The sequence below is a fragment of the Scyliorhinus canicula genome, chromosome 1 (genome assembly GCF_902713615.1).
Source record: "Scyliorhinus canicula chromosome 1, sScyCan1.1, whole genome shotgun sequence".
NCBI classification, from domain to species: Eukaryota; Metazoa; Chordata; class Chondrichthyes; order Carcharhiniformes; family Scyliorhinidae; genus Scyliorhinus; species Scyliorhinus canicula.
The window spans coordinates 221,632,018-221,656,838 of NC_052146.1; the positions used below are offsets into that span (position 1 = coordinate 221,632,018).

The 24,821-nt window shown below is 47.5% G+C and overlaps 1 protein-coding gene across 2 annotated transcripts in view; it reads right to left on the reverse strand.

Moving 5' to 3' along the window:
- Nucleotides 1-24,821, reverse strand: part of LOC119971925 (synaptojanin-2-like) — a 206,679-nt gene that overhangs the window by 87,688 nt on the left and 94,170 nt on the right. For both annotated transcript variants that reach the window (XR_005461948.1, XM_038808263.1), the window contains exons 7-10: nt 16,013-16,109; nt 8,941-9,113; nt 6,129-6,210; nt 3,123-3,275 (exon numbers count right to left, since the gene is read on the reverse strand). Coding sequence is in view for 1 of the 2 variants with exons in the window: in XM_038808263.1 (XP_038664191.1) it covers nt 3,123-3,275; nt 6,129-6,210; nt 8,941-9,113; nt 16,013-16,109 (505 nt within the window). In the remaining variant the exon portion in view is untranslated. The remainder of the gene's footprint in view (nt 1-3,122; nt 3,276-6,128; nt 6,211-8,940; nt 9,114-16,012; nt 16,110-24,821) is intronic.

Sequence of the window (24,821 nt, forward strand, 5' to 3'; positions counted from 1 at the left end):
AGGTGACAGAGGTCACGGGTTTGGAAGGTGCCCCCGAAGGAGGATTGGATTACGGGAGTTGCTGCAGTGCAATTTGTAGATGGTACACACTGGTGCCACCATTCGTTGGTGTTAGAGGGAGTGAATGTTGAAGTTGGTCCGGGGCGGAGGGGGGGGGGGGGGGGGGGGGGGGGGGGGGGGGGGGGCTAATTTGTCCTGCAGTGTTGAGCTTCTCTTTTTTTTCTTGTATAAGGGTACCCAATTATTTTATTCCCAGTTAGGGGGGCAATTTAACATGGCCAATTCACCTACTCTGCACATCTCTTTGGGTTGTGGGAGTGATCACCCACGTAGATACGGGGAGAATACGCAAACTCCACACAGACAGTGACCCGGGGCCGGGATCGAACCCGGGTACTCGGCGCCATGGGGCAGCAGTGCTGACCATTGCGCCACCATGCCGTTGTGGTGTCGAGATTCTGATGTGTTTGGAGCTGTTCTCATCCAGGCAAGTGGATAGTGTTCCATCATACTTCTGACTTGTGCCCTGGAGATGGTGAGTCCGGAGGCGAGTTACTCTGCAGAATTCGCAGCCTCTGACCTGTTCTTCTGTCCACAGTGTTTATATAACTGGTCCAGTTTGGTATCTGGTCAATGGTAACCCCCATTGATAGTGAGGGATTTAAACAGTGGTGATTCCATTGAGAGATGGTTAGAATGGCCTCCTTCTGCACTGCAGGAATTCTATGGATGAAACCGCAGATTGGGCCTAGGATATTATGCTGAGGAACTCCTGTAGATGTCCTACAACTGAGATGATTAACCTCCAACAACCACAACCATCTTACTTTGTGCTTGATATGACTCTAGCCAGTAGACAGTACCCCCCCCCCCCCCCCCCCCATTCCAGTTTTGCTCGGGCTTGTTGATGCCAAACTCAGACAAATGCAGCCTCAATGTCAAGGACAGTCACTCTCACCTCTCCTCTAGAGTTCAGCTCTTTTGTCCATGTTTGAACCAAGGCTGTAATAAGGTCAGGATCTGTATGGCCCTGGTGGAACTTAAACTGAGGGCCAGTGAGAAGGTTAATGCTGTGTAGGTGTCACTTGACAGCACTGTCAGCAAAACCTTCCATCACCTTGTTGATGGGACCTGAATTTGCTGAACCCCTGGACCTGGTGATGTACATCCCAGAGCGCTGAAAGAGGTAGCTGTGGAGATAGTGGATGCATTGGTGATTATCTTCCAAAATTCTACAGATTCTGGAACAAATTGGAAGGTGACAAATGTAACCCCATATTTAAGAAAGTGAGAGAAAGAAAACAGAGAGTGTACAACCCTGTTATCCTTACATCAGCAATAGTGAAAATGCGAGAATCTATTATCAAAAATGTGATAACAGAACACTTAGAAAATAATGGTAGGATTAGGTTGAATCAACATGGATTTTTGATAGGGAAAACAATGTTTGACAAACCTTTTGGGAGTTTTTTTTGAGGGTGTAACTAGCAGATTAGATAATGGTGCAAATGGTATATTTGGATTTTCAGAAGCTTTTGATTAGCAAATTTAGAGGGGATTGGAGGTAATATACTTGCATGAAGTGAGAATTGGTTAACAGACAGAAAACAGAGAGTAGGAATAAAAGAGTCATTCTCAGGTTGGCAGGCTGTGAGTAGTGGAATACTGCATGGATCCGTGCTTGGGCCCAAGTTATTCACAACCTATATCAGTGATTTAGATGTGGGGACCAAATGTAATATTTACAGGTTTACTAATGAAACAAAATCAGGTGGGAATGCGGGTTGTGACGATGATGCACAGAGACTTCATGGGAGAGTTAGGCAGGCTAAGTGAGTGGGCAAAAAATGGCAGATGGAATATAATATGGAAAAATGTGCATTTCTGATTTTTCTTCAATTCAGAGTGTTTCTTAAATGAAGAGAGATTGGAAAATGTTGGTGTTCAAAGAGACCTGGGTGTCCTTGCTCATAAGTCACTGAAGGCCAACATGCAGCTGCAGCAAGTAATTAGGAAGGCAAATGATATGTTGGCTTTTATTACAAGAGGGTTTGAGTACAGGAATCTTGCTGCAATTGTGTAGTCTTGGTGAGACTGCAGCTCGAGCATTGTGTACAGTTTTGGTCTCTTTATCCAAGGAAGGATATACTTGCCATAGACAGGGCGCAGTGAAAGTTCGCCAGACTGATTCTTGGGGCGGTGGGATTGTTCTTTGAGCAGTGATTGAGGAAACTGGGCTTTTATTTTCTGAAGTTCACAAGAACGAGAGGTGAGTTCATTGAAACACATAGGGCTCGGCAAGTAGATACAGGAAGGATGTTTCCCCTGGTGGTGAGGACTACAAGTCGAGAACCAGGAACACAGTCTCAGAATAAGAGGTGGGTCATTTTGCATTGAAGTGAAGAAGAACGTCTTCACTCAGAGCAGATAAATCTTTCGAATTCCCTACCCGAGAGCCTGTGGAGGCTCAGTCATTGAGTATGTTCAAGACAGAGATCGATAGATTTATAGATAAAGACATCAAGGCATTTGTGGATAGTGCAGGAAAATGGCGTTGGGGCAGAAGATCAACCACAATCTAGCTGAATGACAGAGTAGGCTCGAAGGGCTGAAAGGAAATAGGAGCAGGAGGAGGCCAGTGTTCCTTTGTTCTAATTCTGTTTCACCAGCCATCGAAATGTGCACACTTTCCAGCAAGGTTCATTGGATCATGAGCAAGAGCCAACTTTTTTCCCTAACCCAGGTCATAATGAAACCAACTGTGGAATTGCAGAAGTCTTCTCAAGCCAATAGACCACACTTGAGACCTGAAACATTGGATGAAGTATTAGCGTCCATTCCCACCGGCAGGCCAATGGCTACCTACCTGCTGTGGGTTCCCCCTGCGGCAGAAGGTTGAAACATTGGGAACACCCATTGACAGGAAAACACATTGTTGGGGCGGTGGCGGGGGGGAATCCCACCTTTTCTTGGTCTGTCTGGCAGTGGATTTATCAATTGATGGACAGATAAATAATGAGAGTTCAGAGTTGACCTTTTCTGTCACGGCTAGAAGAGAACACATTGCATACAACCTTATTAAAGAAAATGCACATACTTAAAATGCACTCCATTTATATCACCTTCGTTTTTCCCTCTCGTGCACGACTTCCTGTAAAGATCTTGCTTAAATTGTGTCCATTCAAGGACCACATTGTCTTGTAAAATTCCACAAAACGCTCCACTACTGCCTTCTTAACGGCCATTCCCAGGCTCTTTAGCTGGCTGTACAAAACCTATGAAGAACAAAGAATATAGTTCCATAGCAACAATGCAGCATTGACAGCTATAATCTTTATTATTATCACAAGTAGGCTTACATTAACACTCCAATGAAGTTACTATGAAAATCCCCTAGTCGCTACACTGCGCCGCCTGTTCGGGGACACCGAGGGAATTCAGAATGTCCAATTCACCTAACAGCACGTCTTTCGGGACTTGTGGGAGGAAACCGGAGCATCCGGAGGAAACTCACGCAGACACGGGGAGAACGTGCAGACTCCGCACAGACAGTGACCCAAGCCGGGAATCGAACCTGGGACCCTGGATCTGTGAAGCAACAGTGAAAACCACTGTGCTAACGTATCGCCCAGTAGCCACAAAATGTTAGTCAGAATTTTTATTAATTTTTGGCAGGTATTTGTTTTCTTAGTCCCACAGGACAGAAGCTATTTCCCAGCTGAGAACATAGACATCATTCAAAATTATGTTTGTATTGAGGTTTGGCAGGAGGAAACATGGTAATGAATCAAATGGTCACTTCTGCCCTCGCCCCCCAGTCAGAAAATGCAGTGCTTCAGCATGGTGGCACCAGGAATACTGTGCATGGAAAACTGGGTGTAAATCTATGCTCTACTGCTCTGTGGCATGTTGGAGAGTGGCTACATACAAAACACAGGTGTATATATATAATAATATCCCACTTTTCAGAGAAATTCACAATTTTAGTGAGGTGAAATTGATTGTTGTGGGAAAAAGGGCCCGGGATCAGGGTCTGTGGTTAACCAGGGAGTGGTAAATCTGTGGCACTCCACTCACTGCCACAGAAGGTTGTGGAGGCCAAGTCACTAAATGTCTTTAAGACAGAGATAGCTAGGCTCTTGATCAATAAGGGGATCTGGGGTTATGGAGAGAAGGCAAAAGAATGGGGATGAAAAAGATCAAATAACCAGCAGCTCTTCATTTCCAGCAGTGCCTCCGGGAGCTGTGGAGGACACAAAAGGCGAGTGGTGCAGGCTCACCGGGTCTGTCATGCAGGACCAGGTAAGGGATAGGGTGGGGAAGTGTGCTGGGCGTTGGGGAAGACAGAAGGCCTCTTTCAACGGGGGAAGCCCTTGCCACTGGGGCCCCTAACCTAGACAACAGGGAGGCTGGTAGAGTTAGCATACAGCCCTTGTCGCTTGCAGGGCCTCTATTGGCCTCTGGGCGTGAAGCCTGTCCTCTACGTTCCCCACTCCTGAATAATCATGGGGTTGGTGGGAGAGCGAGGAAGGCAATCGGCTCTCCACCCGCATCCCTGCATCTGATTATATGCTAGTCTCCCACCTCACATCCTGCTCCCGAGAGTGGGGTATTAAATTCTTGTAAAGCACTATTGGTGAATCAGGACCTGGTGCTGTGACTAACCCCAGGGCAACATAACCCCTAGCTTCAACAGTATCAGGCAGATAGTTAGTATCAATGAAGACCCCCTGTCAGTTAGCAGCTCCAAAAGAGTTAACATGTATTAATGTCCTTCATCGTCTTGGATGTTGCTCAGTGCTATCTACGCTGGATATGTATCTGAACAAGTACAAAAGTTAATTTAGAAGGCTAATGAAATGCTTTCCCTCATCTTCACGACCCAGATTTATAAAGTTATATAAACCTTCGGTTCGATTTTACCTGGAGTATACTGCTTTCGCTTCTGGGCACTGCACCTCAGAAAGAACCTTTGAGAGGATGCAGTGCAGATTCACCAAAATTATACCAGGACTAAAAGGCATTAATTAGAAGAACTGGTTCCATGTACCACAACACCAAGTCCTGATTCACCATAGTGCTTTACAATGGCAGAACTTAATACCCCAGTCTCGGTGTATAGAAGAGCGACGGGGGATTTAATTGACATGTTTAAGATGATTAAAGGAATACAGGGCAGCACGGTGGCCCAGTGGTTAGCATTACTACCTCACGGCGCCGAGGTCCCAGCTTAGATCCCGGCTCTGGGTCACTGTCCGTGTGGAGTTTGCACATTCTCCCCGTGTTTGCTTGGGTTTCACCCCCACAACCCAAAGATGTGCAGGGTAGGTGGATTGGCCATGCTAAAATTGCCCCTTTATTGGAAGATGTGAATAAAAATGAAAAAATGATTAAAGGAATTGATAGTTTCTCTCTATTTTTCCTATTTCCACTGGCGAGGGTGTCTATATCCCAAAAATTAGAGCTAAACGGTTAAGGACGATGTCAGGAAGCTCTTTTTCACACAAAGGGTACTGGAACTTTCATGCCAAAAAATGGTTGCAGCTATGCCCATAGAAGATTTATTTTGATAGACTTTTGCTGGGCAAAGATATTAATATTTATGGAACAATGACAGGTAGATAGAGTTCAGCTGGAGATCAACCATGATCTAACCGAGTGGCGGAACAGACTTAAGGTGTTGCATAAGGTGGGCCTCACGGTAGCATGGTGGTTAGCATCAATGCTTCACAGCTCCAGGGTCCCCGGTTCGATTCCCGGCTGGGTCACTGTCTGTGTGGAGTCTGCACGTCCTCCCCGTGTGTGCGTGGGTTTCCTCCGGGTGCTCCGGTTTCCTCCCACAGTCCAAAGATGTGCGGGTTAGGTGGATTGGCCATGCTAAATTGCCCGTAGTGTAAGGTTAATGGGGGGATTGTTGGGTTACGGGTATATGGGTTACGTGGGTTTAAGTAGGGTGATCATTGCTCGGCACAACATCAAGGGCCTGTTCTGTGCTGTACTGTTCTAAAAAAAAAAATAACCTATTTCTGTAACCATGTTCTGATAAATGTGATATCACTCGAACAATAAACCAATATCCCCTTCAAACGCTCCTTCGGTCAATTTTATTCAATAACTAAAACGATTACCTCCAGTGCCACATAAGACTGGACACCATTTGTCCGATCCAGACAATCAAGGCAGTTTGTTCTGAGCACTCCTGTCTGAAAACTTAAAAGAACAAATGTAATTAATGCTAAAGTTTCAGTTTTACTTGCTGTGAAATAAAATTATTCCGTCTTGAGGCAGCAAATTCCTCTAACAGCACCCGGAGCCATGCTGCTAAGGATCATCAATGGTACTGCAATTCATGGTAGCATTGAATTTTCACTGAAAGTGTACTTTTCGGAACAATCTGATGAATTTTGATATGGTGTCTGGAGATTTGGAAGCTGGGATCTGTATTGTACTAAGATATCAATGTGATTCTTAGCTGTTACAGCTACATATAAGGAATATAAACGAGTGATAAAATGCATATAGCAAATGTTTCTTATATGTGTCCTGATACGAAATAATTAACCAAGTTATGAAGATTGGTTTTGAAATAGCAAAAGGCCTGGCGTTTATTCATTTTTTGGTGCAAATCAGTGTAAACTGTAAAAGACGGCAGAGTTTGAAGCACAAATTGTGTTTCCGCAAATATTTGCGCTCCTTTCAAACACATTGTGCTAGAAACAGGCCCAATGCAAAAAGCTGGCAATCTTTTTCAGGCAAATGAATCACCATTAGGAATTTCACCCAATTGGGTTCATTTGTGGGCCTGTGAAGAAGCTCCAAATTTAAGCTGCAAATTTTGGGTGCAAGGACAGGCATCTATTGAAAGGTATCAAGTGATTTTTATTTACTAAATGCACTTAATTACTGAATTTACTTATTATTTATGTAGTTCATATATAGGGGTCTGGATTCTCCCCCGGCGGGATGCTCCGTTTTGCCAGCAATCCAGGGGTTTCCCGACGGCGTGGGGCCGCCCCACAATGGGAAACCCCATTGACCAGTCAGTGTAATGGAGCAACCCGCCGGCGGGGTGGAACAGAAATGCGGCCCAGTGGGGCGGAAATCCAGCCCCAGGATTCCTTTCCGGAGGGATAGAATTGAAAAGCAGGGAAGTTATGTTCAGCTCGTTCAGAACCATAGTTCAACTTCATTTGAAATACGATCAACATTTTTAATTTCATTTTTTAAAAAGGTATAGGAAAGGCATTGAAAAACTGAAACTCAATACTGTACCCCAATCTCACTAGATATGGACAATAAATGTTGGCCTTGCCCACATCGCATGAATGAATAAAAACAAAATTGTCACTAGGTAGTACAGAATTTGAATATTGCTGAAGCTTTTCATCCTTCACTCATCAGGGCAAATGTAAAAATGTCAAATTTATACTGTGGGAGAAAAGGGTGCTGATTGGTTGGCAAGTCAACTCTGATTGGCCAAGGCATCGCCATGGAGAATGCAACGGGGAACTACAGGCTCCGGAAGCTCCCGGATAATTTTTTAAAAGCACAAGGCTTATACATACTCCATTTATTTGCAGAGAACAGGTCCCTGCGTGTGCATATATGCCACTTCTGCAAACGCAAATGAGCCGCATTACGAGCTTGACTGATATTCTTAAATTAGTTCTCAATGTAGCTATGAGCACATTCAGGATTATTCAGCAAGTGCTGCCCAATACAGATAGTTCCAGCAGAAATTTGAACTTGCTGAGCAATTGCCGTGAAATCCTGACCTTGGAACTGCCAGGGGTGTGGGACTGCCCCAGTGCATCGTTGGGTACCCCTCCAGATACACTGTCCAGGAACTAAGAGGTCCAATATGAGTTTTAATGTCAAATATTCATTGTTTTCCAGCACAGCATTGCTCTTTAACATTACGTTCAGAATCATTTCCGTGTTATCTTCTCCATTTCGCACGGCAGCCTTTTGTATGGCCTTGTTCAGTAACATTGCAATTGCATCAAATGGCAGAAATGTGTGTTATAGTCTGAGCCCCACTAGAAACTAAATTCAACCATCTAAAGCTCCTAACATTCAAAATTCCTTCCAGCTATCAGAAAAAAGACTTTTACCCCAAATTATGAATCTGAATCGGAGAGGAGAAGAACAAGATTTGACGGGTGGCACAGTGGGTAGCACTGCTGTCACACAGCGCTAGGGGCTCGGTTCAATTCCGGCCTTGGGTGACTGTGTGGAGTTTGTATACTTTCTCCCAGTATTTGTGCAGGTTTCCTCCGGGTGCTCCGGTTTTCTCCCACAGTCCAAAGATGTGCAGGTTTGGTGGATTGGCCATGATGAAATTGGCCCTTAGTGTCCAAAGATGTGCAGGCTAGGTAGGATTATGGAGATAGAGTGGAGGAGTGGGCCAACGAGCTCTTGCAGAGAGTTAGTGCTGACTCGATGGGCTGAATGGCCTCCTTCTGCACTGTAGGGATTCTATAGTTCTATGAGCTAGCACAAACTTTAGCAGAAGCCATGCTAAATTGCCCTTTGTGTCCATAAGGGTTAGGTGGGGTTACTGGGTTATGGGGATAGGGTGGAGGTGTAGGCTTAAGTAGGGTGCTCTTTCCAATGGCCAGTGCAGACGATGGGCCAAATGGCCTCCTTCTGCACTGTAAATTCTATGATTCTACGATTTAGCTTAAGACTAGTCTTAAACTATTAAATTACAGTAGACCTTTTACCCCTGCATTAAACAATTTCTGTTACATATCATTGCATTAATGAAGGCTTTGAGGATATGGTTCTTTCACATTCAAAATTGAATTCTTTAAGGTAATTTGATGAAATGGATGGTGTAAGCGAAGCAGAAAAAGCAGTTGTAATTTCATATGAATGATGCAGTTTCATCATTCCATGGGCAATAAGGAAATAAAATCAAAAATCCCAAAGACTCACCAAGGATGTACATGCTCGCCACTGGCGAAGAAGCCAAATTGCTCCAGGTCTTCCTGTAGCTGAGGTTTTAGCAACGAGTTCAGTTTTTCCACCTTGCCACCTTTCACACAGTGGTAATAGTCAAAGTTTATCATTGGTGTGTTAGGGGCATAAGCAGAGGCCCACATCAGTTTCTAGATAGAAGAGAAATAAAACATATTTTGTCATGCCTTTAATCCAATATCTCATTTAATTATTACACGAGGCACTGGGGAATGTTAATAGGATCGACATCAGTTGGTGAAGTCAATACTACACAGAGCCTCTCCTTGCTGCGGGCATTTAGTGACTCCGTTCAGTGTGAACCCTATTTATACATGTTCAAATACCCATTACCTGCTTCTCTGAACAGTTTCTCTGAACAATGTAATTGGCACTGTTGAGGTTTGTTAATGCAATTAATAAGACATTGACAAAGAGAACTAAATGAGGTCTGAACACTTTCCCACAGAGATGGAAAAGTATACTAATAAAACCAATAACACAATTTACAGTTCGCCCTACATCATAATTCTCCCAGAATACACACCTTGGCCTGAAGTCTGGAAGGATGTCAAGTAACCACTGTTTGAATAGATAAATTACACACAACACAGAAGATTGTATACAGAGACGACGAGAACAATGCCCAAACTCTTCTCGTCTCTGGATCGTTACAGACTGGTCATATGAGTTCAGGATCCTGAAATACAGATCGATATGGGAACAGCCCAGGAAGTTCAAACTTCCCTTCTCCCTGGGACCCTCCGCGTACATCCCCGACTCTGAGGAAGAATCGGAGACTTGGGAGAGATCCGAGATACTTACTCAGATAGTTACCCAGAAAATGTTCGCCTGATTGAAAGCTGGACTAACACCTGGGTAACTTCACAACTGACACCTGAAAGCACCGACCCTCCTGACCACTCCTGCCCCCCCCCCCCCCCCCCCCCCGAATTGCACAACCAACTCCTAATCTGACCCCTAATTTAACCCCGACCAGACTCACCGCTCGTCCACTCAAAGACTGGACCTTTAAATGTACCTGAAGAAAATGACAACTAGTGCCATATGCCCCCTAGTTCTGCTTTCACCCGCCAGTGGAAACAACCCGCCCGCATCTAACCTATCTATTCCCTTCATAATTTTATATGTTTCTGTAAGATCCCCCCTCATCCTTCTAAATTCCAACGTGTACAGTCCCAGTCTACTCAACCTCTCCTCGTAATCCAACCCCTTCAGCTCTGGGATTAACCTAGTGAACCTCCTCTGCACACCCTCTAGCGCCAGTGCGCCCTTTCTCAGGTAAGGAGACCAAAATTGGGCACATCTTTTGGTCTCCAAAAGGTGTGGCCTTACTAACACCTTATACAATTGCAGCATAACCTCCCTAGTCTTAAACTCCATTCCTCTAGAAATTAAGGCCAAAACTCCATTTGCCTTCTTAATCACCTATTGCACCTGTAAACCAACTTTTTGCCACACATGCACTAGCACACCCAAGTCTCTCTGCACAGTAGCATGTTTTAATATTTCATCATTTAAATATTAATCCCTTTTGCTGTTATTCCTACCAAAATGGATAACTTCACATTTGCCAACATTGTATTCCATCGGCCAGACCCTAGCCCATTAACTTAAACTACCCAAATCCCTCTGCAGACTTACAGTATCCTCTGCACTTTTTGTTTCACCACTCATCTCAGTGTCGTCTGCAAACTTGGACACAATCGGAGACTTGGGAGAGATCCAAGATACTTATTCGGATAGTTATCCAGAAAATGCTCACCTGATTGAAAGCTGGACTAATGCCTGGGTAACTCCACAACTGACACCTGAAATCACCGACCCTCCTGACCACTCCTGCCCCCCCCCCCCAACTCCAAATCGTCCATGTAAATAGTGAACAATTGTGGGCACAACACTGATCTTGTCTTCCCACAACTCTCCTCTCCGACTTAGTTCCCCATGGGATGCTGTGTTGTGCATATCTTTCACAGCCAGCATCAGAGGATCCCAGAAGAAGCGTGCCACAGTGTGGTGTTGCGAGAATCTCTGCATCCAGCATTCGGAAGATTCAGGCCAATATGTTTAACAAAAAGCTGGCCAAGTTCAAAAGTGAAAGTGTTAAAATGCCAGCCTTGACAGCAATGTGCATTCCAGCTCCACAGCTACAGGGCTTCAGGACAAATTCTATCCACCCCGGTCGTCGATAGGTTTCACCGCCCTATTTATACCCACTGCATCATTTCACTCTTCTGTCTAAAACTGATGAAAAGCAGTAAACTAGGAAACAAAATGATCAAGTATTGAAATGAAGAGGGACAGAAGCTGTGAACTACTAGCATTAACTATTACAATAAAAACAAAAAGTTCTGGAAACACTCAGCAGGCTTGGCAGCACCTGTGTTGAGAAAAACCGTCAATGTTTTCATCAGAACTGGAAAACGTTCGAGACGTTACAGGTTGTAAATATAGAGTCAGGGTAAGGCGTGGGGGGGGGGGGGGGGGGGGGGGAGACGACACAAAGGGGGTGGTCTTTGATAGGGTAGAAGGCAGGAGAGATGAAATAGTAAAAAGGATGATTGTGCAAAGTTAAAGAATTTGGTAATGGGTTCAGGAAAGAAACAAAAGATAGATTTAGAGACAGTGTACATGGGAAGTGTACAATTGCTGCCTGGGGAACGAAGTCACAATTTGAAATTATTGAACTTAAAAAGTTGAGCCCAGAAGTCTGCAACATGCTGAATTGAATGATGAGGTGCTGTTCCTCAACCTTAGGTTGAGCTTCACAGACTCCTATGTCCTCAGCCACCGGAGTGAGATTACATGGAGAATTCAAAACGCGGAGAACTGGAGGCCCACAATCACACTTGTGGACTGAATGACGTTTATTAAAGTAGTCATCAATCGGTTTGTTCGCTCTAATGTAAAGACAGAATTTGAGCTGTAAATAGAGTATACTAAGGTAGGGTGCCCTTTCCAATGGCCGGTGCAGACCCGATGGGCCGAATGGCCTCCTTCTGCACTGTAAATTCTATGATTATATGATTTAGAAGTACCTGTTTTACTGGAAGGAGTGTTTGAGATAGATCATAAAATTTACAGTGCAGAAGGAGGCCATTCGGCCCATCAAGTCTGCACCGGCTCTTGGAAAGAGCACACTACCCAAGTTCAACACCTCCACCCTATCTCAATAACCCAGTAACCCCACCCAACACTCAGGGCAATTTTGGACACTACGGGCAATTTAGCATGGCCAATCCACCTAACCTGCACATCTTTGGACTGTGGGAGGAAACCGGAGCACCCGGAGGAAACCCACGCACACACGGGGAGGATGTGCAGACTCCGCACAGACAGTGACCCAAGCCGGAATCGAACCTGGGACCCTGGAGCTGTGAAGCCATTGTGCTATCCACAATGCTACCGTGCTGCCCAGTGTTGGATTGTTTGAGATGTTGGATAATGAGAAGGGAGGAGTTAAAAGGGCAGCTTTTACATCTGCTTGTAGGAGAAGAGGGGGTGGGGGAGGGGGGAGTATTGAGTGTGATTGAGGTTTCCCAGAAAGATGGGGTCCCTTCAGAATGCTGGCAGGGAAGGGGAAAATGCTGGAGGTGGCAGAAATGATGGAAGATGATTGTTGAACATGGGAAGCTAGTGTGGTGGAAAGTAAAATTTGGGAGCGAGAAAAGGGAGTGTGGAAAAGGGAAGACAGATCGGAAGCACTCGCATAGAAGGTGACATCATCAGAACAAATACGACTGAGCCAGAGAAACTCGGAGAATGGATTGAGTCCTTATAGGGAGTAGGGTTAGAAGGTGCATAGTCAAGAGTAGCTGCGGGAGTTGATGGGCTTAAAGTCAGTGGCCTAACAACAGAAATGGAGACAAAGAAATCAAGGGACGGAAGGGTAAAGTCGATGATGGACCAGGTGAAAGAAGCAGAAGGCTACAAAGCAGAAGCAAGGATGATGATATTTTCCAGTTCGGCACAAGAGAAATGACACCAATCTTGTTATCAGTGCACCGGAAAAAGAGGTGTGGGAGTTGGCCTGATTAGCATTGAACCGAAGAAAGGTCCACATATCCCACAAATAGCTGGGAATAGCTGAAAGCAACACCTTTTATTTACAAGAGGTAAACAGAAATACAGAAGTATTTCAATTCAAGACACTGCCCAGTGTTCCCAGAGTTACCTTCACAACACTTCCTCACACCTTGCTTCCAGTAAGAACTGATAGAAGATTCATAGTTGCAGTACACAAGGAGACCATTCAGCCTGTCTTGTCTGTGCTGGCCCTCTGAGAAAGCAATTCGCCTCGTGCTTTCCCTGCTTTTTCCCTTAGCCTACACATTTTTCCTTTTCAGATAGTCAATTCCCTCTATTCCATTCTCCCAGCATCTCCATTTTAAAGTCATATTGATTCTGATGATGACATTCTTCCATGCTAGTGCTTCAGATACGTCTTCCTTTTTCCTCAACTAAGGAATTCACACACATCCTTGGTTAATAGTCCCTCAACCATGTCAGTCCATTTCCTGCACCTCTGCACTCACCCATTATCTTTACCTCCAAAACCACGATTGGGTTCCCTTTATCCTCACCTCCCACCCCATCAGCCTCCATATTCAACAGACCTAAGAATGCAAGAAATAGGAGTAGGAGTCGACATAAGATCTCTCAAGCCTGCACTGCTATTCAATATCATGGCTGACATTCACTTTCCCACCCACATCCCATTCCCTTGATTTCCTGAGAGACCAATCTATCCCAGTGGTGAATAAACAAAAGATTGGAACGTCCACAACTCTCGGGGATGTCTTGTTATACTCTTGACTTAGCATAAGCTGCTTCCTTGATGTGCACTCTGACAAAGGAAGGTTAAGACTTGGAAATAGCTTCAACACGTTTATTGAACTATTAACAATTCTCCTACTTGGATCCGACTCTACTGTTAATCCTTCTATAGCTACTCAGACTGATGAACCAGTCTGCTACAATCCACGTGGTGGGTGTAATGTTCAATCAACCCTGTGTCTGTACTCACTGAGTGTCTCCACTAGAAAGAGGAAGATCATGTGTGCTGTGTCCTTTATATATGGGTTGGTGTAATGCCCCCCTGTGGTAGTGTCACCTCTGTGTGTATCGTGAATGCCCATTGGCCGTGTCCTATCTTACTGACCTATTGGTTGAATGTCTGTGTGTCATGTCTCTGGCGCTCCCTCTAGTGTCTAGCTAGTCTACGTGTATTTCCATTAACCCCTTGTGTATCTACAGTGATGCATATCACCACAGGGGATAGAGAATGCCATTCATACATTCAGATAAAAGGGCCTTAATTTCAATTTTCTACAACTATTCTTAGCATAAACCTCATTTGCTCTCGTACCAATACTGTTAAACTTACTACCATCCAATTAATGACTGGGAAGACCAAAGTCATTGGGTGGAATCTTGCAGTTGTGTCAATTGTCATGACAGTTTTACCGAAAGGGCATGAGACTTCCGCTCAGAGATGGACGGCTGGCCACCTGCAATCACGTAGCAGCCAGCCAACTGAATATTCAGAGTTAGAGAGGCTTTGCCAATCATGTGGTGTGTGGGGGAGGGGGGGGGGGGGGGGGGGGGGGGGGGGAGGCAGGAGGTCACAGACCCTGCTGTTACCTCAGAGGGCTGGAGGTCTAGATGTTGCATTTAACAGGCACCCAGCCAGACATCCACTCCTCGGAATCCAGCAGCATCAATCTGGTTGTGTGAGTGGATGTTTTGCTGCTGACGCCACCCATCCCCCCAGAAAGCCACAACTGCTGCTGCAGCCACCTGCCGTTTCTCACTAACATGTCAGCACAGAGAACAGGTGGCCCAACCGTTTAGTGATGCCTCCCTGCAGCTTCTCCTCAAGGTCACCTGTGACGGGGGGGAGGAGGAAAGAGAGAGGATATTCCTGTTTCCCAACAGTGGCAGCAGGATGACCACCTGACCAAGGCAGTCTGGACAGAGATTGCAGCAGAGATTAGCAGCCATGGGACCCACGAGTGAAACTGGGCCCGGTGCTGCAAAAGGGTCAAGGCCATCATGAAGACAAGGCCCTGGCAGAGGAATCACCATCACATAAATCCGCCACAGCCTCCGCAGCACAGAGACAATGACCTCGGTGGAAATACGTTCATGATTAGCCTCGAGCCTCACAATCTGGTCAACACATTACTGACATGACCATCCAAGCTGTGAGTTCTGTCAGTTCATTGAGATTCTCCCAAAGATAGTGACTAGCTCAAAGACTAATGCACAATTTGAAAGACAAAGGCCGGGATTCTCCCTTCTGGGGACTAAGTCCCCACGCCGGCGGGAGAACTGGCACCAACCACTCCGGTGTCAACAGGGGTCTAGGTGGGCGCCGGAGGGGTTGGCGACGCTCCAGCCGGCGGCGATGGGACGTCACGAGTTTGTGCATTCGCCGAAGGGCCAGCATGATCTCGCGCATGCGCGGAACCACCGGCGTGGCTCCACGCATGCGCAAACCGGCCAGCGTATTTTGGCGCATGCGCGGGGGTTTCTCTTCTCCACGCCAGCCATGGCGGATCCCTACAGGGGCCGGCGCGGAAGGAAGAAGTGTCCCCACAGAACAGGCCCGCCTATAGATCAGTGGGCCCCGATCATGGGCCAGGCCACTGTGGGGGGGCCCCCTGGGGTCGGATCCCCTGCACCCCCCCCCCCCCCCGCCCCTGAGGACCGCCCCCCCCGACTTACCTGTCATGTCCCGCCATGTGAGATTATGCGTAACCCATGCCAGCAGGACTGGGCAAAAACGGACGGCCGCTCGGCCCATCGGGGCCCGGAGAATTGCCGGGGGGGCCGCTGTCAACGGCCCCCAACCAGCATGGAGGGAATCCCAGCCCCGCCCGAAAAACGACGGCGGAGAATACGGCAGCCGCCATCGGGGCAGCGGGGTGGGATTTGCGCCGCCCACCGGGGATTCTCCAACCCAGCGGGAGGTTGGAGAATACCGCCAAAAATATTTCATTGGGTTCTCCAGCGATGACATCCATACCTGAAAAGCCTTGCTGAGGACTTCCTCTCCTCCCTTCATTCTTAGCAGGTTGACAATGACTTGACTTCCATACTGCTCTCTCAGCAAAATCAAGTGCCTGAAAAATGACAATCAGTACATTGCTATTCACTATACAATTATGCATACATGCTATACAAACATTTAAAATGCAGTATAAACATATATTCATCATATTTAGAAAAAATTACATTCTATTACATTATAAAAAGTCAATAAATTACCATAAAGTCAGGTAAATGTATATCCTGATGCAGACATTATAAATATATTTTGCATAACCATCAGCCTCCACTCAATGGTAGCACTTTCACCTCTTAGTTAGGAAATCATGGGTTCAACCCCTACCCCAGGACTTGTGCTCATATAATGTGGCCCTTGCGTGCCATACATACACAGGGAGTGTCGCACTGTTAGAGTGCCATATTTCAGATGAGATAGCATTCTCAGGTTGGCATCACAGATCCCATGCACTAAGAGCAGGGGAGTTTTCACAGTGTCCTGCATAATATTTATTCCTCAATCAACTTCGAAAGCAGTTTAAACTAATTTTGCAGGGGAGGGGAACCAGGATGAAGCATCTGAGAGGAGAAACAAGCAAAGGGCTGTGAGAGACAGGAATAAACGGTTGTGCAGAAACAGAAAGGGTCAGACAAGAGAGCAAAGCCAGGCAGAATGCAGCAGGCTTTGAGTGCATGCCAGAAAAAGCACGGAACATGACTAATAAGGTGGGTAAATTGCATGTAGAAGTTACCACACAGGATGTTGACAATAACAGAAACCCAGCTCAAACAAGTTCAGGAATGAGAACTAACCCAGATCTGAAATACTTGGGGGGGGGGGGGGACAGAACGATAATCAACACATACTCAACTGGAAGAGTACTGACATGTAAAACAGTAAAGATCAAGCGTGAGGTCAGGTGTAATGCCTGGATCTGGTATGTCTCTCTTGTGGGGACCATGAATTGGATTCAATTGGAATTGGTTTTTGGAGCAGGCAAGGAGCTGGATTAGGGGTTTGCCCCTGTCTACACTCTGAGCTCTGACTTTGAAACTGATAAAGTAATGTTAAAAAAAACAGTAAATGACCAATTGGAGGCATTCCAAGAGGAGATGTTTCAAGTACAGTTTGATACATTACTAAGAGGGGGGGATAAGGAAAACCACCCATGGCTTCCTGGTTGCCCAAAGACAATGGGGTTAAGCAGAATAAGGGGCTTATCATTAAACAAGTATCACATATATGAGAACAGATTAGCAGATAAAAGGGAACATTAAAATATTTTGTAAATATTAAGAGCAAAAGTCCATTAATTGAGTGAACGCAATAAGGGGCATCAAAGGAAGTCCTGCTGAGATAACGGAGTACTTTGCAACAATCTTCACAAGAGAAAACTCTCAATATCAGTGCAATGGAGGAAATAGTAGGGAAATCAGATTAGATAAAGAAGAGCTACTTAAAAAGTTGGCAGCACTCAAAGTAGACCCAGACCAGATGAAATGCACCTGAGATTGCCGAGGGATGTAATGATGGAAATAGCTGAGACCCTGGCCATAATCTTTCAATCCCTTGTTGGATACGATAATGGTGTTGGAGGGTTGGAGAGTTGCAAATGTTAGGCCCTTTTGAAAAACACAGTTCATCAACTCTCTGGTTACTTTATTGAAGGCAGTGCAGTTGATGTGTATATGGACTTTCAGAGGATGTTTGATTAGGCGACATATAATAGACGTGAGCAGAACTGAAGTCCATGGGATAAAAGGAACAGCAGCAGTGTGGAGACAAAATTAGTTAAGAGACCGAACACAGAACAGTGGCAAGCCATTGTTTATAAAACTGAAGGGGATACAGTGGTGTCCACAGGGGTCAGTACTGGGAGCACTGCTCTTTTTGATGTCTATCGATGACCTGCACTTGGGCCTAAAGGGCACAGTTTCACAATTAGTGGTACAAAGCCTAGGAATGTAGTATTCAGCATTCGAAAGATGCGCAGGATTGATCAATGTGTCGGGTTATGGGGATAGGGTGGGGGAGTGGGCCTAGGTAGAGTGCTCTTTCAGAAGGTCGGTGCAGACTCGATTGGCCTCCTTCTGCACTGGATTCTACGCAGGAGAGCAGCAAAGACTGGTCCAATTGGCAAACGTACGGCAAATAAATTTAATTGTGAGAAATGTGAAGTGATGCATTTTGCAAGAAAAAAGACTATTAATTAATGGTACAATTTTAGAGGTGTGGAAAGAGAAAGGCTATGGAAATCACAAACAGACATTTTTGACGGTGTTAGAGTAAGTTAGAATAATTTTCTTCCTAAAGAAAAGGGCAGCACGGTAGCATGATGGTTAGCATAAATGTTTCACAGCTCCAGGGTCCCAGGTTCAGTTCCCGGCTGGGTCACTGTCTGTGCGGAGTCTGCACGTCCTCCCCGTGTGTGCGTGGGTTTCCTCCGGGTGCTCCGGTTTCCTCCCACAGTCCAAAGATGTGCGGGTTAGGTGGATTGGCCATGCTAAATTGCCCGTAGTGTCCTAATAAGTAAGGTTAAGGGGGGTGTTGTTGGGTTACGGGTATAGGGTGGATACGTGGGTTTGAGTAGGGTGATCATTGCTCGGCACAACATCGAGGGCCGAAGGGCCTGTTCTGTGCTGTACTGTTCTATGTTCTATGTAAGTTGATTGGGCAGTTAAACAAAGCACTAGGGCTGGATTCTCCATCGGCGGGATCCTCCATTTTGCCAGCAGCACACTCACGCCCGGGGATTTCCCAATGGCGTGGGGATGCCCACAATGGGAAACCCGATTGGCCAGCTGGCAGGACAGAGAATGCCGCTGCTGCCCGGGACATGCTGCACCCCCTGGTCTTTATAAATAGAGGTAAACAGCTCAAATCAAGGAAGGTCTAGTACTTTTATAACTTTTATTAAACTGCTGGTTAGCCCTCAGCAAGGGTATTGTATCAGACCTTGGGCCCCAGACTGTAGAGGAAATCTATCAGAAAGAATGAGAGAGTACAGTTTTGTGAACTAAGGAAGTTGAATAAATGGGGAGAAACAGATGTCATTGGCAGACACAAGGTAATTGATAAAAAACAGGGAGCCTTTCCAACACACAGCAAGCTACGATGATCTGGAATTCATTTTCTGAAACGGTGGAGGAAGCAGATGCAATAATAACTGCCACAAAATAATCGGCTATATACTTGAAAAAAGGGGAAATTTGAGAATATTGGGGAATGGTAGATACAAATGGGAGATACGCAAAGATACAAGGAGCCAAATGATCGCCTTCTCTGCTGAAGGTTCCACATTTGAACCAGAAAATGCTGTCTATACAAGCTTACTAATGTCAGTGTAAGTAAGGTCATCAGATGCTTTCCCCTTTGAGGGGGAGAGCTGACTGGTGGTGATTTAACCTGAGGATCAGGCAAGGGGCAAGATTAAGGGGGCGAGGTCTTTATTAATAATCTCAGCCGGTACGAGAATTGAACCCGTGTTGCTGGCTTTGCTCTGCATCATGAACCAACTGTCCAACCAACTGAGCTAAACCGGCCCTCAGTCAGTGGGGAGCATTGGATGAAGTACATTTTTGGATCAGCTGTTATCAAGGGTTGTCAGTAGCTCAACATTGGCTATCGGTTAAACAACACCTTGATTTTAAATTTTTCATCCATTGTTTAAAATCTCTCCAGGGTCTTGCTTCAAAAGGGATTTGATAAATTGCCACATGAAAGATTAATACACGAGATAACAGCGAATGAAATTGGGATGAGGTAGTAACATGGACAGAGAACCTGTCAACAGACAGGCAGCAGAAAGCAGGACTAAAAAGGTGCATTTACAAGTTGGTAAACTGATGCATTAAAGTGTCACAAGGATCAGTGCTTGGGCCACAACTATTTACAATCTGTATTAATGACTCAGCTGAAAAGACCAACAACAAGCCAGGCTTTCATGGAGGTGACAGGAAGGTCGAGTCGGGAAACCTCCCAACTCGGCACAGTGCCTCCTTTAAAAAGGCTCCCGCCGACCATGGAGGCAGGGGCTGGTTGGAGGTGGGCCCACTGCCTCACAAGGTAATGCAGCAATGTAAGCAAGCAGAGGGCATGGTTGCCAACCTGGAATGCCCACCTCGATTTACTGGGACATTGGACCAGTTGGAATGCTGAATGACAAGCCCTCAACTTCAGCCCCTACCCTCGCCACATGCAACATCATACTCCTCCAAGTCTTCTCACAACGCACATTCCACCGGTTTTCCCCCCACAATCCAAAGATGTGCAAGTTGGATTGGCCATACTAAATTGTCCCTTAGTGCCCAGCGATGTGCAGGTTTGGTTATGGGATTACGGGAATAGGGGGAAATGGGAATGGGTAGAGAGCTCATTTGAAGGGTCTGTGCGGACTCGATAGGCCGAATGGCCTCCTTCTGCACTGTAGGGATTCTATGCTATTCTATGCTGAATGATGGAGCAGGCTCAAGGAGCCGTATGGGCTGCCCCTGCTCCCATCTCTTACGCTTCTCCTTATCTCTCTTATCTCCTCCAGCCCACATTCCTCTTTCTGCACTCCTTTATTGCTGCTCTCTTCTGCCTCCCCATTCTAACTGCTCCACCACTGCTGGCTGCACCTTCATCTTTCCAGGTCAGTTATTCCAAACTCTTTTCCAAAGTAGGCATTTCAACATTGACATGACCCGAGACATCAGCAAAAACAAAAGTGATAAAGCAGCACAGTAACATTCAGTATATAATTACTAATGTTTCTGTTTCAGGATCAACATAATAATAAAACATATAAATATGAAAATCTGTGTTTTTAAAGTGCTTTGTAAAAATGTTAATATTTTGTACACTCAGGTAGGTTTGAGCAAAGCTCTCCAGACTCGACTGTGACAAAAGCCTCAATGGAGCCAAACTCTCCTGCCATAGCCTAACACTGTAATCAGCCCCTGCCCCCTTCCCACACACACTATAATCAGCCCCTGCCCCCTTCCCACACACACTATAATCAGCCCCTGCCCCCTTCCCACACACACTATAATCAGCCCCTGCCCCCTTCCCACACACTATAATCAGCCCCTGCCCCCTTCCCACACACACTATAATCAGCCCCTGCCCCCTTCCCACACACTATAATCAGCCCCTGCCCCCTTCCCACACACACTGTAATTAGCCCCTCCCCCCTTCCCCCACACACACATTGTAATCAGCTCTCCTCCCCTCCCACACTGTAATGAGCCCCCCCCCCCCCCCCCCCCCCACTCCTCTCACATACATTGTAATCAGCCCCTCTCCCCCCTCACAGTTTTAGCACACAGGGCTAAATCGCTGGCTTTTAAAGCCGACCAAGGCAGGCCAGCAGCACGGTTCAGTTCCCGTAACAGCCTCCCCGAACAGGCGCCGGAATGTGGTGACTAGGAGCTTTTCACAGTAACTTCATTTGAAGCCTACTTGTGACAAGAAGCGATTTTCATTTTTTTTTTAATTTAGTCAGCTCCTCTCCCCTTACCACACTGTAATGAACTCCTCTACCCCCCCCCCCCCACATACATTGTAATCAGCCGATCTCCCCTTCCCACACACTGTACTCAGCTTCTCTCTCCCCCCCCCACACACACTGTAATCAGCCCCTCTCTCCCACACTGTAATCAGCCCCTCTCCCTTTCCACATTGTAATGAGCCCCTCTCCACCCCCCCCCCCCCACATACATTATAATCAGCCCCTCTCCCCTTCTCACACACACTGTAATCAGGGGGGAAGGGGGGAGGGAGGGGGGAGAGAGGGGGGAGAGAGGGGGGAGGGAGGGGGGAGGGAGGGGGGGGAGGGGAAGAGGGGGGAGGGGAGGGGGAGAGGGGGGAGGGGAGGGGAGGTGGGAGGGGAGGTGGGAGGGGAGGGTCCGAGGACTGGTGGTATGAGTAGAGACAATCGAGAAGATGGGGGCTGCCCGCTGGCTCGTGGCAAAATGAACAATACTAACTACATTAGGATGCAAAAAAAATTACAATAGAGTCCAATAAAGTCCCATGGTTGCATCAGATGGACACGATCAGCCTGTTGGGTGCCCGTGGTGTTCTGGTGGACCGTCGCAGTGGAGCCGGTGACGTCGGGCCGATGGTCGTCCTTGCCTCTGGGAGCGTCGGTCGTAGATGTGTCTCTGTACCCGGGCCGGTGGTGGAGACGCTGTAATCGGGGAAGAGGGGGGTCTGTGCGCTGGGTTGTGGGGGCGCAGGGGGCGCTGGGGGGAATTGGGGTTGGGGGGGAGGTGTTGATGTAAGAGAAGAAGGCCGCACGGTGGCGGGTGCCAGGTCCCGAAGCGAGACCGTATCCTGCTGACCGTCGGGATACTCCACGTACGCATACTGCGGGTTGGCGTGGAGTAACTGGACTCACTCAACCAACGGGTCGGACTTGTGCACCCGCACATGCTTCCAGAGGAAGCTGGGCACGGGGGTGGCCAGCCAGGTCGGGAGAGGGGATCCTGAGGACAACTTCCTCGGGAAAACAAGACGTTCATGAGGTATTTGGTTAGTGGCGGTACAGAGGAGAGACCGGATTGAATGGAGGGCGTCGGGGATGACCTCTTGCCAACAGGGGATAGGGAGATCTCTGGACCGTAGGGCCAGCAGGATGGTCTTCCAGATGGTGCCATTCTCCCGCTCGACCTGACCGTTACCCCGGGGGTTATAACTGGTCGTCCTGCTAGAGGCTATGCCCCTGCTGAGCAGGAATTGACACAGTTCGTCACTCATAAAGGAGGAACCCCGGTCGCTGTGGATGTACGCGGGGTAACCGAACAGGGAGAAGATGGATAGGAGGGCCTTTATGACGGTTGTTGTGGTCATGTCGGGGCAGGGGATGGCAAAAGGGAAGCGGGAGTACTCATCAATAACATTCAAGAAATATGTGTTACAGTTGTTGGACGGGAGGGGACACTTGAAGTCTTATACTGAGACGTTCGAAGGGGCGGGATGCCTTGATCAGATGTGCTCATTCGGGGCGGTAGAAGTGCGGTTTGCACTCGGCGCAGACGTGGCAGTCCCTGTTGACGGTCCTGACTTCCTCAACGGAGTAGGGCAGGTTGCGGGTCTTAATAAAATGGTAAAAACGGGTGACCCCTGGATGGCAGAGGTCCATGTGGAGGGAGCGGAGACGGTCAATCTGCGCGCTGGCGCAGGTACCACGGGATAGGGCATCGGGAGGCTCGTTGAGCTTCCCAGGACAATACAAGATATCGTAGTTGTACGTGGACAACTCGATCCACCACCGCAAGATCTTGTCGTTCTTAATCTTGCCCCTCTGTACATTATCAAACATGAAAGCCACTGACCGTTGGTCTGTGAGGAGGGTAAACCTCCTGCCGGCCAGATAGTGCCTCCAATATCGCACAGCTTCGACTATGGCCTATGCCTCCTTTTCCACCAAGGAGTGGCGGATTTCGGAAGTGTGGAGGGTCCGGGAGAAGAAGGCCACGGGTCTGCCCGCTTGGTTCAGGGTGGCCGCCAGAGCTACATCAGACGCGTCGCTCTCGACCTGGAATTGGAGGGACACGACAATAGCATGCATCGTGGCCTTTGCGATATCCGCTTTGATGCGGCTATAGGCCTGGCGGGCCTCCATCGACAGGGGAAAGGAGGTGGACTGGATGAGGGGGCGGGCTTTGTCGGCGTAGTTGGGGACCCACTGGGCGTAATAGGAGAAGAAGCCCAGGCAGCGTTTGATGGAGTTGGGGAGAGGGAGTTCCATCAGGGGGTGCATGCGTTCGGGATCGGGGCCTATCACTCCGTTATGCGCTACGTAGCCAAGGATGGCTAGGCGGTCGGTGCTAAACACGCACTTATCCTTATTGTAGGTTAAATTAAGGAGTTTCGCGGTTCGGAGGAATTTTTGAAGGTTGGTGTCATGGTCCTGCTGGTCGTGGCCGCAGATGGTGACGTTATCGAGGTACGGGAAGGTAGTCCGTAACCCGTGCTTGTCGACCATTCGGTCCATCTCCCGTTGGAAGACCGAGACCCCATTTGTGACACCGAATGGAACCCTGAGGAAGTGGTAGAGGCGCCCATCTGCCTCAAACGCGGTGTACTTGCGGTCACTCGCGCGGATGGGGAGCAGGGGTAGGCAGACTTAAGATCCACCGTGGAAAAGACTTTGTATTTCGCGATCCTGTTAACCAGGTCGGAAATACGGGGGAGAGGATACGTGTCCAGCTGCGTAAACCTGTTGATGGTCTGACTGTAATCAATTACCATCTGGTTTTTCTCCCCAGTCCGAACTACCAGCTCGCCAGGGACTGTTGCTGGCCTCGATGACTCCTTCCTTAATGAGCCTCTGGAACTCGGACCCGATTAAGGTCCGGTCCTGCGCACTGTATCGTCTGCTCCGAGTGGCGACAGGTTTACAATCTGGGGTGAGATTAGCAAACAAGGAAGGAGGGTCCACTTTGAGGGACGCGAGGCTGCCGACAGTAGGGGGGGGGGGGGGGGGGCGGAGTAGGGCCGCCGGATTGGAAGGTCAAGCTCTGCAGGTTGCACTGGAAATCCAGGCCCAAGAGTGCCGGAGCGCATAGACAGGGGAGAATGAGGAGTTTGTAGTTTTTGAAAACCCTCCCCTGGACTGTGAGGTCCGCTATGCAGCACCCGGTGATCTGGATAGAGTACGAACCCGAGGCCAAATTGATCTTATGCTTGACTGGGTGGATGGGGAGCGCGCAGCGTCTTACAGTGTCGGGGTGGACAAAACTTTCCGTGCTCCCGGAGTCCAATAGGCATTTCGTCTCATGTCCGTTGAGCTGGATCGTTG